Here is a 12,642-nt window from a genome sequence, read left to right as displayed (position 1 = left end):
GCGGTTGGTCGCGCGCAGTCGTCCCTCTCCCACCCCCTCCGCTAACGAGCGGGCTCCAGGCCCTCTGGGATTGGCTGCGCCTGAGTGCATTTTCTCTCAGCCTCTCTGATTGGCTACAGGGCACGCGGGATATGGGCTCCGATTGGCTAGGTCAGAGCGCCTGCGCGGCGGGGTTCTCGGTCGCCAGCCATTCCTGGGGAGGACTGCCGGCGGGTCAGACATTTCGCCTGTCGCTGGAGGAGAGGTCCAGGCTCTCCGGGAAGGCGGCTGCGGCGGCAAAATGAAGATATTCGTGGGAAACGTCGATGGGGCGGATACGACGCCGGAGGAGCTGGCAGCTCTCTTTGCGCCCTACGGCACGGTCATGAGCTGCGCCGTCATGAAACAGTTCGCCTTCGTGCACATGCGCGAGAACGCGGGCGCGCTGCGCGCCATCGAGGCCCTGCATGGCCACGAGCTGCGGCCGGGGCGCGCGCTCGTGGTGGAGATGTCGCGCCCACGGCCTCTTAACACTTGGAAGATATTCGTGGGCAATGTATCGGCTGCGTGCACGAGCCAGGAATTGCGCAGCCTCTTCGAGCGCCGCGGACGCGTCATCGAGTGTGACGTGGTGAAAGGTAATGTGGAGGCGGGCGCGGGCGCGCTCGGGGCACTCTGCTTGTTAGCCACGCCCCTTTCCCGGGGGTCGGTCACTGCGCGGTTGGCGGTGGGGGCTGGGAGAAGTCCGCGGGAGTGAGGCCGGAGGTGTTGGGGGCGCGTTGGGTAGAGCCACCCTCCTCCCGTGCGGTCCAGGCACCATTAACCAAATGGGAGGAAGCGGCTCTGGGTGGGTGCGGCGGCCACTGCGAGCCGAGCTACGGGGCCGGGGACGCGCCTGAGAGACTTGGGAGGGTACCGGGGGCGCGCCTTCCACTGGGCTCCTGGGCCTGGCACCGAGCGGAAATTGGGAAGTGACGGGCACAAGCCGGATCATGGAGCGGGGAAGATTTCGCCACTTCCCCACTTCCTCTTCAGAAGTCTGTCAGAGCAAGGGAAAAGGGAAAAGGTGGGGGCTGAACCCCCCCCCCCAAGGCCACCGTCGTGTTCCCTCTCGATGAATGCTCCCGAGCGGAAGGTAACGGGGCCCTTGGAAGTTTCTTGGGCTGGGATCTTTTAGTATTGTGTGGCGTGGGTCTACTGATGGGTATACTTACTCGTGGGTACAGGAGGGGCCCCTTCCTAACCACTTTGGCCTTTCAGTATTGTTAGGTGGGTTAGGCGTGGCAATTCTGTGCTTTCCAACTCCCTCAAACTTTTTTTTTTCCCTTTGGGATGGATTTTACATCTATAAACTGGAAACCCCGACTTTTCGCATGTGGACGAAGGCTTGTTTTATGAAACGGCCTCTTCTGAGCAGCTAACTGGTCAAGCCGGTGCCCTAGGGCGGTATCCTTTTAGAAACTTGGTGATTTTGCAAGGGGGCACACGCTGAGGGGACGTGGGGACTTAATAGTCATCTTTGCTTGAGTAGTCTAATTGTCAGGGTAGATCCCTAGTTTGCCTTCGAGAAGAAATATATCACCATAATTTAGGCCTGACCTCCTTTTGGGGACTTAATTGACTTTTTTCATAGTCTGGGTTCTTATCCCTAAGCTCTTTTTCTTTTTTGTTGGCAAGATTTGGAGGTATAGCCCTTGTGTATGTGGCCAGTTTCTGTTCCACTTGGGAACAGATCAGAGTTAACTTTGCCTTGCTATCTTCAGGGATGCAACCTGGGAGTGAGTATCTGATCCCTTGCTCCTGGTGTTGGATTCATAGCTGCTCACAGCCTGTGTGAGAAGTTTTGAGGATAGTAAATAAATTTGGGAGCAGGTGCTTATTCATTTCCACCAAGATAACATCTTTTGGGTCATTCCTTATCCTTTCCGTAACTAGGGGAAGTGTGAGGGTTGCAGTCTCCACCACTAGGAGTAATTCCTTCTTCTGCATTAATACTGCATTTTGTTTTCCTCAACTCAGGCTATGCAAATTCATGACTGTCTGGAATCAGGCTTTCCTGCTGGGTGCTCTGATGAGGCAGGCTGTATGGTGCATGAATTTTTGCTTTTATTTAGAGTGAAAGAGTGGGAAGGGCATCAGATTGGGCCCCTGGCCAGGAAATGTATATGACTCATTATGAGAGTTCTGTGTTTGACCTATTACATTTTTTTGTGTGGTTCTCAGACAGGGTGGCTACTAGATTGGGAGTCTAGAAACTTGCATCTGAGGGGACAGTCTCTATGGAACTCATTGGTCAAGAAGCTTCCTTTGGGTTGGTAGAGAAAGCTAAAAATTTGCCTGAATTTGCTTGGGACTGACACCAAGTGACAGTGGGGGGGTGGAGTGAAGTGTGTAACTGCATGTGGTTTTTAGAACTCCTGTTTCTTTGTGAGAGTTAGAGTGAAAGTTTTGCGCATTTTGTCCCTTTGCGAACATTTGATTGGCAGAGATGCACTGATTTCCTTAGGGAGTGGTGGTTAGTTGTTGTTTGTAGTTATGCTGATATGTAAGAGAGTGCCTGATAATATTTTGAGGTAAGGGACTGTGGTAAAGATACGAGGATCATATTCTCCACTGATGCCTTTCTATTTGGAGTGAAGGAAAATGAAGTTTTTAAGTTGGGAATGAAGTAGAAGAGCCTTGGCTCTTGCTCTATAAATAGCTTACTTATTTCTTGGTCTGGGAATGGGCACTTGATTGAGTCATCTTGTGTTGGTTGTCAGGTCTTTGAAAAGCACAGGAGCTTGGCATTGCACAGGACAGCCAGTTCCGTTTTATTTCACAGGGGAAATAACGTAGTTGCTTGGTTCCAGGAGCTTAGATATGATTTGTAGAGTAAAAATTTCCATAGCAACAGCAGATTGTAACCACTCTCCACAGCTACATTCTGTTGGCTGTTCAAGGATGAAGTTTGAGAGTTGCTGACAGCTTTAGGAACCATTTAGATTTCATGAGAAGTCTGAAAGGCAGAATAGGAAACTGTTTCCTCTCCTTTGTTGTGGGTGGCCATTCTTTCCTCCTACATACAGCTCTGTAGTTTCAAATTAGAATTTTTTACTCTTCTGCGAATAGGAAAACTCATTTTTCTGGATTCTCTTAACTTTGGTACTGGAGGAATTGTGAAGTCACCAGACCATTAGGATAGCTCTGTAAATCATTGCCTGCTAGTCCCTTTAAATGCGATGGATTTCCTTCAGGGGTCACCGTTTCCTTGAACTACCTCTCCAGGCAGGTGGGTCCCTGGAGTTTTCTAGATCTTTGGTTTTTCTTTATTGTCCTAGGAGTAGTTAGGCTCCTGGGCATCTTTGGAAGGCCTAGGTCTGGGTTTAGCTGCTCACTGTGATAAGGGTTAGTTAGCCCTCATGTGCTGGAGTCAGCTGGACAACCTATTCGCACTTCTCTCCAGTATCAGGCTTAGAAATTCTCTGATATAAATTGGATATAATTGTATCTGATGGCTTTCTTTTTATCAGCTATATAGCTTATCTGTGTGGTCAATTGAATTGTACACATGAAATCTCAAGTTTCACAAGTTGGTCTCTTAATAAAACCCAGCTGAGTAGGGAGTAGATAATGTAACGTCCTATTGCTCTTGTAAACCCATTGAAAGTTTTTGTTGGGTGTTTTTTCCTAGCTTATTCCGGTCCTAGGAATTTGTGGATAGGTTAACCAGGAATATAGTATGGTTCCTTAATATTCCCTCATAGTGCCTGGAAGTTTTTTAATTCCCTTTAATCTGCCTACACTCTTGCTTTCTGCTTGCCATTGCATTCTCCTGGTGGTAGGGTCAGCTTAGCCTTTGCTTTTAAAGAGATCTGGGACCACCAGCATTGATTTTTAGCTCACTGTACCCAAACTGGAGGTGAGAGATGAGAGGACAGTTCTTCGCCTTTCGCAATTGGAAGAATCAGGTTCTGGCCATAGGGGTGTGAGGACAGAGTTGTGATAGTTCATTTTGTTCCTTTATCATCTCTGACTAGTTCCAAATTTGCATTTACAGGTGACATTGTATCTCTTGTGTTTTATTAGAGATGAAAGATCATATCTGTAGGGAACTAAGCCTGTGGTTATTCCTAGGCTTGAATAATTATCATGATTTTTATCATTATATAGCTATTTATACTTTACAAGGCTTTTTTTTTTTTTTTGGCGGTGTGCGGGCCTCTCACTGTTGTGGCCTCTCCCGTTGCGGAGCACAGGCTCCGGACGCACAGGCTCAGCGGCCATGGCTCACGGGCCCAGCCGCTCCGCAGCATGTGGGATCTTCCCGGACCGGGGCACGAACCCGTGTCCCCTGCATCGGCAGGTGGACTGTCAACCACTGCGCCACCAGGGAAGCCCTACAAGGCATTTTTATCATCTCATTTGAATCTTCTCACTCTGAGGTGGGTAGGACGGATTGTCAGATGGAGAAATAAATTGTAAGTTCCATAAGAACTTACAGCAAGTCAGTGAACTGGATCTTCAGCTGAGGCATTTTAGCGCCTAGCCCCAGGATTCCTTTTGCTGTACCACACTTCTGACTTTTACCTGTTGATTATTTTTATTATTATTTGTATGAGAGTCACGTTGGTGGCTTACATCTAGGAAAATGGCTTGCCTTATAGGAACAGCTAGAGAGGGCATCCCAGTGTGAAAGTTACTAGAAATTAGGACACTTGTTTAGAGGCCATTTAAAAGGATTTCTTATCAAGAATGGAACCTTAGTAATTTCATCTAGGTAATTCATTTCCTAAAGTGATGTGAGAGAGATGGGGTCCTGGTGCTTGGACTTTAAAAGTAGCCACAGGTCCAGATGGGGTTAAGTGCATGGCCTTACTTACCACCAGCATGACCTTTTTCATTGTTCTTCAGATTTTGCTTGCACCATCGTGGTTTGTGAGTTTGGATGTGAACAAGAATTTCTTCCTATTACTTCCTTTCCTAAAGTTTTCTTGTTCTATATGGTGGATGAGTAGGACTTTGAGATCAACATCCTGTCTTAGACGCTTTCCTACCACAGCTCATTTAGAACTGAATGAGGACCTGAGGGGTAACCTGCTTAGCAAGCCTGCTAGCTGCGGTAATAGCAGCTTCTTGCTGTGAAGCTGAGAAACCAAATCTTTTCTGTGAACAGAAGCCCAAGGGGTAAGGAATACTTCTGTCTCTTGATGAGTAACCTCTGATGTAATGTAGCCTGGGGGTGGGGGGCCTGTGTGTGTGTGTGTGCGCGTGCGCGCGCGCGCATGCACACGCACCTTGGGCCTAAACTCAGCCAGGAGGCTCAGTTTCCATTCTCACATCTTATTGGCTTACGTGGGGTCCATCTTCTCTCCTTCTAAGCTTAAATGTCTAGTCTTAATACACAATCCTGCCTTACACATTGACTTCTCAGGGGTAGACTGGTGTAGTGAAGAGGCATGGAGAGCTGGGATTCTGTTTCTGGGTCTGACACGTGGTTTTGTCGCAAGCCATATAAATTCTCTGAGTGTGTTTGCCCACCTGTAAAATGGGGATAATGATCCTTTGCTCTGCCTGCCTCCTGGGATTGTTGTGAGGCCCAAATGAGGTACTGTGCATGGAAGTGCTTTGAAAACCGGGAAGTACTGTGGGAAAAGGGGAGATCATACTGGAAGAATTTCATGGACTGTGCATTGCAGCGTAGCTCTCCTGCCTTAATTGGACCCTGGGCTGAGACATGGGTCATTCCAAGACATAAGTGGTCATTTCCAGTGTTTGAGAGTTAAGCCTCAAAGGTGAACAGTAGTGTTTGGTAATCTTGGGATAGACAATACTGAATAATTGAGTGATCCAGGAATGCTTTCTGCTTTTTGTCTGCTCGTTTATACTTACAGGAGATGTGAAGATTTTTATCCTGTGTTGCTGTTCATCTTTGCTCTTTCTTCTCTCACCAGGAAGTTGGGTGAGGTGGCAGGGGGAACGGGGAGAATGGGAAGAAAGCCATAGACAAAGCTGCCTGCTTGGGACAGTCAGAATCTTTGTTATATGGGAGCCACATTTATGACCTACTCCTGGAGAGGAGGGTTTGGAGGCCTGGAGGTAGCTGGCAACAGCTGGGTGCTGTTGGTGTGTCCAGTTTGGGACCCATCAGGTAGCATGCCCTGCCCCCCTAATTGCTAACCCTCTGTCTGCTGCTTTATCAGACTACGCGTTTGTTCACATGGAGAAGGAAGCAGATGCCAAAGCCGCCATCGCGCAGCTCAACGGCAAAGAAGTGAAGGGCAAGCGCATCAACGTGGAACTCTCAACCAAGGGTCAGAAGAAGGGGCCTGGCCTGGCTATCCAGTCTGGGGACAAGACCAAGAAACCAGGGGCTGGGGATACGGCATTCCCCGGAACTGGTGGCTTCTCTGCCACCTTCGACTACCAGCAGGCTTTTGGCAACAGCACTGGTGGCTTTGATGGGCAAGCCCGTCAGCCCACACCACCCTTCTTTGGTCGCGACCGCAGCCCCCTGCGCCGTTCACCTCCCCGAGCCTCGTATGTGGCTCCTCTGACGGCCCAGCCAGCCACCTACCGGGCCCAGCCCTCAGTGTCACTGGGCGCTGCCTACAGGGCCCAGCCTTCTGCCTCTTTGGGTGTCGGTTATAGGACTCAGCCCATGACAGCCCAGGCAGCCTCTTACCGCGCTCAGCCCTCTGTTTCCCTTGGGGCCCCATACAGGGGCCAGCTGGCTAGCCCTAGCTCCCAGTCTGCCGCAGCTTCCTCGCTTGGTCCATATGGTGGAGCCCAGCCCTCGGCCTCCGCCCTCTCCTCCTATGGGGGTCAGCCAGCTGCGGCTTCTTCGCTCAACTCCTATGGGGCTCAGGGCTCCTCCCTTGCCTCCTATGGTAACCAGCCATCCTCTTATGGGGCGCAGGCTGCCTCTTCCTATGGGGTTCGTGCGGCTGCCTCCTCCTACAACACCCAGGGAGCAGCTTCCTCCCTAGGCTCCTATGGGGCCCAGGCAGCCTCCTATGGGGCCCAGTCTGCAGCCTCTTCACTAGCTTATGGGGCCCAGGCAGCTTCTTACAGTGCCCAGCCTTCGGCCTCTTATAATGCCCAATCTGCCCCATACGCTGCACAACAGGCTGCTTCCTATTCTTCCCAACCTGCTGCCTATGTGGCACAACCAGCTACAGCTGCTGCTTATGCTAGCCAGCCAGCTGCGTACGCTGCACAAGCCACTACCCCAATGGCTGGCTCCTATGGGGCCCAGCCAGTTGTTCAGACCCAGCTGAATAGTTATGGGGCTCAAGCATCAATGGGCCTGTCAGGCTCGTATGGGGCTCAGTCAGCTGCTGCGGCCACTGGCTCCTATGGTGCTGCAGCTGCCTATGGGGCCCAACCTTCTGCCACCCTGGCAGCTCCTTACCGCACTCAGTCGTCAGCCTCATTGGCTGCTTCCTATGCTGCACAGCAGCATCCTCAGGCTGCTGCCTCCTACCGTGGCCAGCCGGGCAATGCCTACGATGGGGCAGGTCAGCCGTCTGCAGCCTACCTGTCCATGTCCCAGGGGGCCGTTGCCAACGCCAACAGCACCCCGCCGCCCTATGAGCGTACGCGCCTCTCCCCACCCCGGGCCAGCTACGACGATCCGTACAAAAAGGCTGTCGCCATGTCGAAAAGGTACTGTATGCCCCCCCGCCTCTGCCCCCAGCTGGGGCTCAGGGCAAGGGGCTGAGGTTGGCATGGGAGGGAAACTGGAGCCATCGGCCCCTCCCTTGGTCTTCTCTACTCCTGTGGGATGTCCAGAAGCTGAGGGGGGTGATGTCTGTGAACTTTCCTGGTCACCAGGGTTCAGGTGGAGCATAGTGCTCAGACTGGGGTGGTACCAGCTAGTCAGGCTGGGAAAAGTGTCACCTGTCAAGGCTAGCCCAAGTGCTATTGGAGCTACTGCCTGCAGGATTGCGGCCCATAGTCTTTCCCACTGTCTGAAGGATCCTTAAGTCTGCTACGTGGTTGTCCTGGCCTTTGGTGGGGGTGGATTTGAAAGAGTAGTCCCTTTGGCAGTCACTGGCTGAAGGCAGGGTGTATGTGGTGCGTCCACTCTTTGGGAAGTTGGGGACCTTGCTTTCGTCCGCCGTTCTGTTGGTAAACAACCAAGGTCTTTCTCTGCAGGGCCCAAGGGTGGGGATAGTTTGTCTGTGGTTTGGGAATGCAGACCAGAATCCACCTTGGCCAGTTCAGAAGGGAGGTCTTCAGTGGTGGGCTTGGTTTCCCACTGAGTTGGACCAGGCTTGAATTCTTGCCCTGGATAGGGTGTTGAGCCTTCTGACAAAATCTTGTTTGTTGGAGACCAATCTGATTACACCCTCCCTATCCCCATTGGCATCTCCCCCCGTGCCCACCTGGAGCCCTCCCCTCAATTGTCTCATTCACCAACTGTCTTCTTCTCTCGACTAGGTATGGTTCCGACCGGCGTTTAGCCGAGCTCTCTGATTACCGCCGTTTATCAGAGTCGCAGCTTTCGTTCCGCCGCTCGCCGACAAAGTCCTCGCTGGATTACCGTCGCCTGCCCGATGCCCATTCCGATTACGCACGCTATTCGGGCTCCTATAATGATTACCTGCGGGCAGCTCAGATGCACTCTGGCTACCAGCGCCGCATGTAGGGCCATCCTGGGACAGGGCTCCACAGGGAGGGAAGGAGAGGAGAGGTGGGGTAGGGTGCAGACCCAGGTTGTAACCACTGGCCCATACCTCTCCTGTTTGCGGTTTTTCATCCCCTCTACCATGTGGGCCTTCCCCAGGAGACGATCCTTTTGAGTGTTCGGCAGTAACCTACTTTATTCCTTCGCCTCAGCAGCAAATCTTGCTACTGGCTCTAGATCTGCGGTTCCCCTCTCCCCTGCCTCCCGTCTCCCCAGGATGGGAATTTCTTTTATGTTTTATTTTTTTCCTGGCTCCCTTTTATTTTTGTGCGCGATATTTAAGGTCGTCTGGATGGGGAAGCAACCTGCAGCTGAGGTCGGCGGCGCCTTTTTCTTTTTAGATGTGAGGGAGGCCAGGAAAGGGTTAGCTTAACCATTTTCCTATGCGCCAAGCTGTGCCAGTTGTCCAGGGGGCCCTGACTTTGTCCCTCTGTAGACTGTGTTGAGACTGAGTTCCTGTTGGGACAGTTGGTTGGTATATGTCCAGATCCCTACTGACCCCTGATGTTCTAGCTGATGCTGTGCGGCACAGTCCACTTCCCCATCTCCCCAAGTAGGTGGTGTTAGAAAACCTTAATTTTTTTTCCCTTTTGTATGGACTACAAATAAAACTTGGGGCGATTTGCAGTTTGGAAACCTGGTTGTCATTGTCTTGATTGCACTGTTTCAGAGAAGCCAGTTTGACATCCAGGAAGACATGACAACTAAAGGCAGGGTGGCCAGAGAACCCAGGGCAGATGAGGAAAGGGGTTTGAATGTAGGAATTAGAATGATTTCCCTGCTGCCAGAGGGATTTAACCCAGCGTCGTTCTGCTAGTCTGCCATCTTTAGGACTGGAGAGTCTGGCCCAAGTTGCTTCAGCTTGAGTTAATCACACCAAAATGCAGTAAATTTATTGCCCATTTTCCTCGCCTGTGCTTGGCTATTTTCCTTGACTTGTCTCCAGTTCAGGAAAATCCTGAGCTCCAGCAGGGTGGTTCTGGGGTTTGGCTTCTCAAGTGAGAAGTGGGGAATGGGTGGCTTTGGTGCTTATGAGGCTAGTAGGTCCTTCAGGCAGTGGGCTCCAGTAAGTACTGGGGCTGGGACCTGGGAAGGAGCCAGTAGTTGGGGTGGGGGGGTCATGTCACTGTCTGGTAATGCCCCGTGGTTGGGACAGTTGGAAGCCGGTATGGGGGATTCTGGCTATAGACCTGGTATTTCGCACGTCGAACATCAGCACGGAGTGTCCTTCCTGCGTCCTGCCAACCCCTGTCATCATAGTCACTTGAGACTCAAATTGCTTATCTCCATTTGTTAGGGTTTCCAGATGTTTTCTTTTTTTTTTTTTTTTTTTTTTTTTTTTTTAGAGGTCCCATATTCTTTTTTTTTTAAATTTATTCATTTATTCATTTTTGGCTGCGTTGGGTCCTCGCTGCTGTGCACGGGCCTTCTCTAGTTGCAGCGAGGGGAGGCCACCCCCCGCTGCTACGCGGGCTTCTCATTGCGGGGGCTTTGCATGTTGCGGAGGACCGGCTCTAGGCACGCGGGCTTCAGTAACTGTGGCTCATGAGCTCTAGAGCACAGGCCCAGTAGTCGTGGTGCACCAGCTTAGTTGCTCCACGGCACATGGGATCCTCCCGGACCAGGGCTCGAACCTATGTCCCCTGCACTGGCAGGCGGACTCCCAACCACTGCGCCACCAGGGAAGCCCCCAGATGTTTTCTTGTTGGGTTTATATTTGAAGGTGTTATGATAGACTCCGGGAAGGGGGTGAGGTGCAAGCATAACCAAATAGGGATGCTGGGATAGGCTGAGGAATTGATTGTTTATACTTTCATTCTGGGACTAGGGGTTCAGAGGACCTGGGCACAAAATAAGACAATTCCAGCCATGAACAAGATAGAGGTTTGGGCTTTATGATGGGTGAATGAAAGACTGGTTGGGTAGGGTGGTGACAGGAAACTGACTGACATTCCTTTGGGAAAGGGGGCTTTATAAATTTGATTTGGGAGTCTGTTGGGGCAAGGTGATTTTGGGGGTGTGTGTGTATCAGTCAAATGGAGTTCAGGTGGGTTCTCTTCCACTTCCTTCACTGGTTTCTTGTGAACTTCCCCTGTGACAGAGTAGTTTGCCCCAGGTGTTCTCTTCCCTCCGCCCAGTGGGCAAAATCATATGGTCTTTGTTTAACTGTGAGCTCCTATTTGTGGCTGCAAACTGGGGGTAATCTCAGGGGTACTGAGGCCATAGTGCTCTTCCTTGCTTTTCTTTCTGTTCACTTCTTTGCCTTCAGGTGCTTTGCTGCTCCTTTTCATTTGTTTGCAGGACTGTGAGGAGGGCGAATTTGATAGGTTTTTTGTCACTTTTCTGCAGTGAGGGTGGGGTAATCTCAGGGCCAAGCTAACAGGCTTAGCTCTGGTTATTTCCCTGGTAAATCAAGGGTTGGTTAATTGTAGTGCTGTGATTGTGGGCTGCGTATTTGTAATTACTTCTTTGTCAGTGGCTTTCTGTCATCTTTCCAGTGAGGGTTCTGCCACTGTCCCAATCCCATGGTTCCTATGAAACCATTAGCACATGGTTCCTAATGTGCTCTCGGGGCCAGTGCTGATATTTCTTTATTGCAGCGCAAGTTCTTCAGAGTGACCTGGCCTAGATGATCACTCTGCTTATTATCTTTAGGTCCTGATGCCCTTGTTGCCTCCGCTGCCAGGCTTCTCATTTAAGCTAGAAGGAGCTAAAGCCAAATCATGTCATTTTCCTCTTTCTTGCAGATTGTTTTAAAATTCCCTCCCTCTGTAAATTATGCCACCTGTGTTAATCCTATAGCCCACTCTTCATACTTTGCTTTTTGTGGATTTCTGATTTCCAGGGTCCTATAACTTGGAGACGGTTGGGTTGAGTGAATGGGAGGATAGACATTTAATGTGTGTTTTGGGAGAGGTGGGTGGGAATATGCGCACCCAGTGTCCTTCAGATCTTTGCTCTTCTGATCTATCACCTCTATAACTTGACCTTCATTGGAGAAGCTTTAGATGGTTTATTCCTGGAACAAGACTATGTAAAGGCTTCTCCCCTCTACAGCCTCTTCTCTTCTGCGGTTTGGACCTTGTTTCAGATTCTGTCTGGGGTAGGCCTGGGGCCCCATCCCTTGTGCTGGAGGTAACCGGACTATCACTGAGTGGTCAGCCTCCATGGGTAGGCTGCCTTTCTAGTCATGCCCATCAGTTAAGCTCTGCCAAAGTCTGTGCGCAGACTGTTGGTTCTGCGGTCATTTTGTCCTATCAAGCCAAGTAAGTTGACTATAATGCGGGATGACTAAGGTCATAATGAAACTTAATTTCCTAGATTTATGGACTAGTATGTAATGTAATAGGAGTCTGGGTGATAAAGAAGATAAGATGGATATGATAGGTGGAAAATTCTTATTCACCTAAATTCTATAGGAACCTTTAAAAAGATCATAAAGGGTAGAATCTAGTTTTCCAGGAAGAAAAAGTTATTAATAAATGATTTCAAGTCTAGCTGTAAATCATTAGAAATATTGTGTCTGTAGTGCTGGAAATAGTGTTCAGGTAGCTGAGCCCTTGGGCTGACCTTGGGAAATCGACAGTGGGGGTGGGTGCAGGACCTACCTCGATGAACTAGTTACAGTTAGTAAGCAATGCTAGGGAAGTGACAGGTAAGGAAGGAGAGGATGGGGCAGACCCACTAGAGAAAACTGTGGAGATGGGATTTGTTTGATTTGAAAACTGACTTGGCACAGAGAGAATTACTGAGGGTGCTGGCTCTAAAATCAGGCTTCCCAAGTTTGAATCCCGGTTCTGCCACTTACCTGGGTGATCTTGGACATGTCAGGAATTCTACCTAAGTCTTTTCATCTGTAAGATAGGGAAAATAGTTAACATCTATTTAACACATGCTAAGCATTGTTAAAAGTGCTTTTCATATATTTCATTTCACCTTCATTGCAACTCAAATGTATTACTTTTTTTTTTTTTTTTTTTTTTTTCGGTTCG

General features: G+C 50.1%; 1 protein-coding gene across 3 annotated transcripts; it reads left to right on the top strand.

Moving 5' to 3' along the window:
• The first annotated feature begins 191 nt into the window (after positions 1 to 191).
• Positions 192 to 9,286, top strand: RBM14 (RNA binding motif protein 14). 3 transcript variants are annotated; one of them, XM_007461930.1, is made up of 3 exons: positions 192 to 617; positions 6,162 to 6,272; positions 8,404 to 9,286. In XM_007461930.1, exons 1-3 carry the CDS (start codon positions 281 to 283, stop codon positions 8,424 to 8,426), a joined length of 471 nt encoding a protein of 156 aa, XP_007461992.1. In that variant the 5' UTR covers positions 192 to 280; the 3' UTR covers positions 8,427 to 9,286. The 3 variants fall into 3 exon arrangements, with proteins under 3 accessions (XP_007461992.1, XP_007461991.1, XP_007461993.1); XM_007461929.1 differs by having other exon boundaries at positions 6,162 to 7,626; XM_007461931.1 differs by lacking the exon at positions 6,162 to 6,272 and having other exon boundaries at positions 277 to 617; positions 8,404 to 8,432.
• The last annotated feature ends 3,356 nt before the right edge of the window (positions 9,287 to 12,642 follow it).

The sequence above is a fragment of the Lipotes vexillifer genome, unplaced genomic scaffold (genome assembly GCF_000442215.2).
Source record: "Lipotes vexillifer unplaced genomic scaffold, Lipotes_vexillifer_v1.1 scaffold1129, whole genome shotgun sequence".
NCBI lineage: Eukaryota > Metazoa > Chordata > Mammalia > Artiodactyla > Lipotidae > Lipotes > Lipotes vexillifer.
The sequence above is the reverse complement of the archived record's forward strand: the minus strand, read 5'-3'. Positions and strand labels throughout refer to the sequence as shown.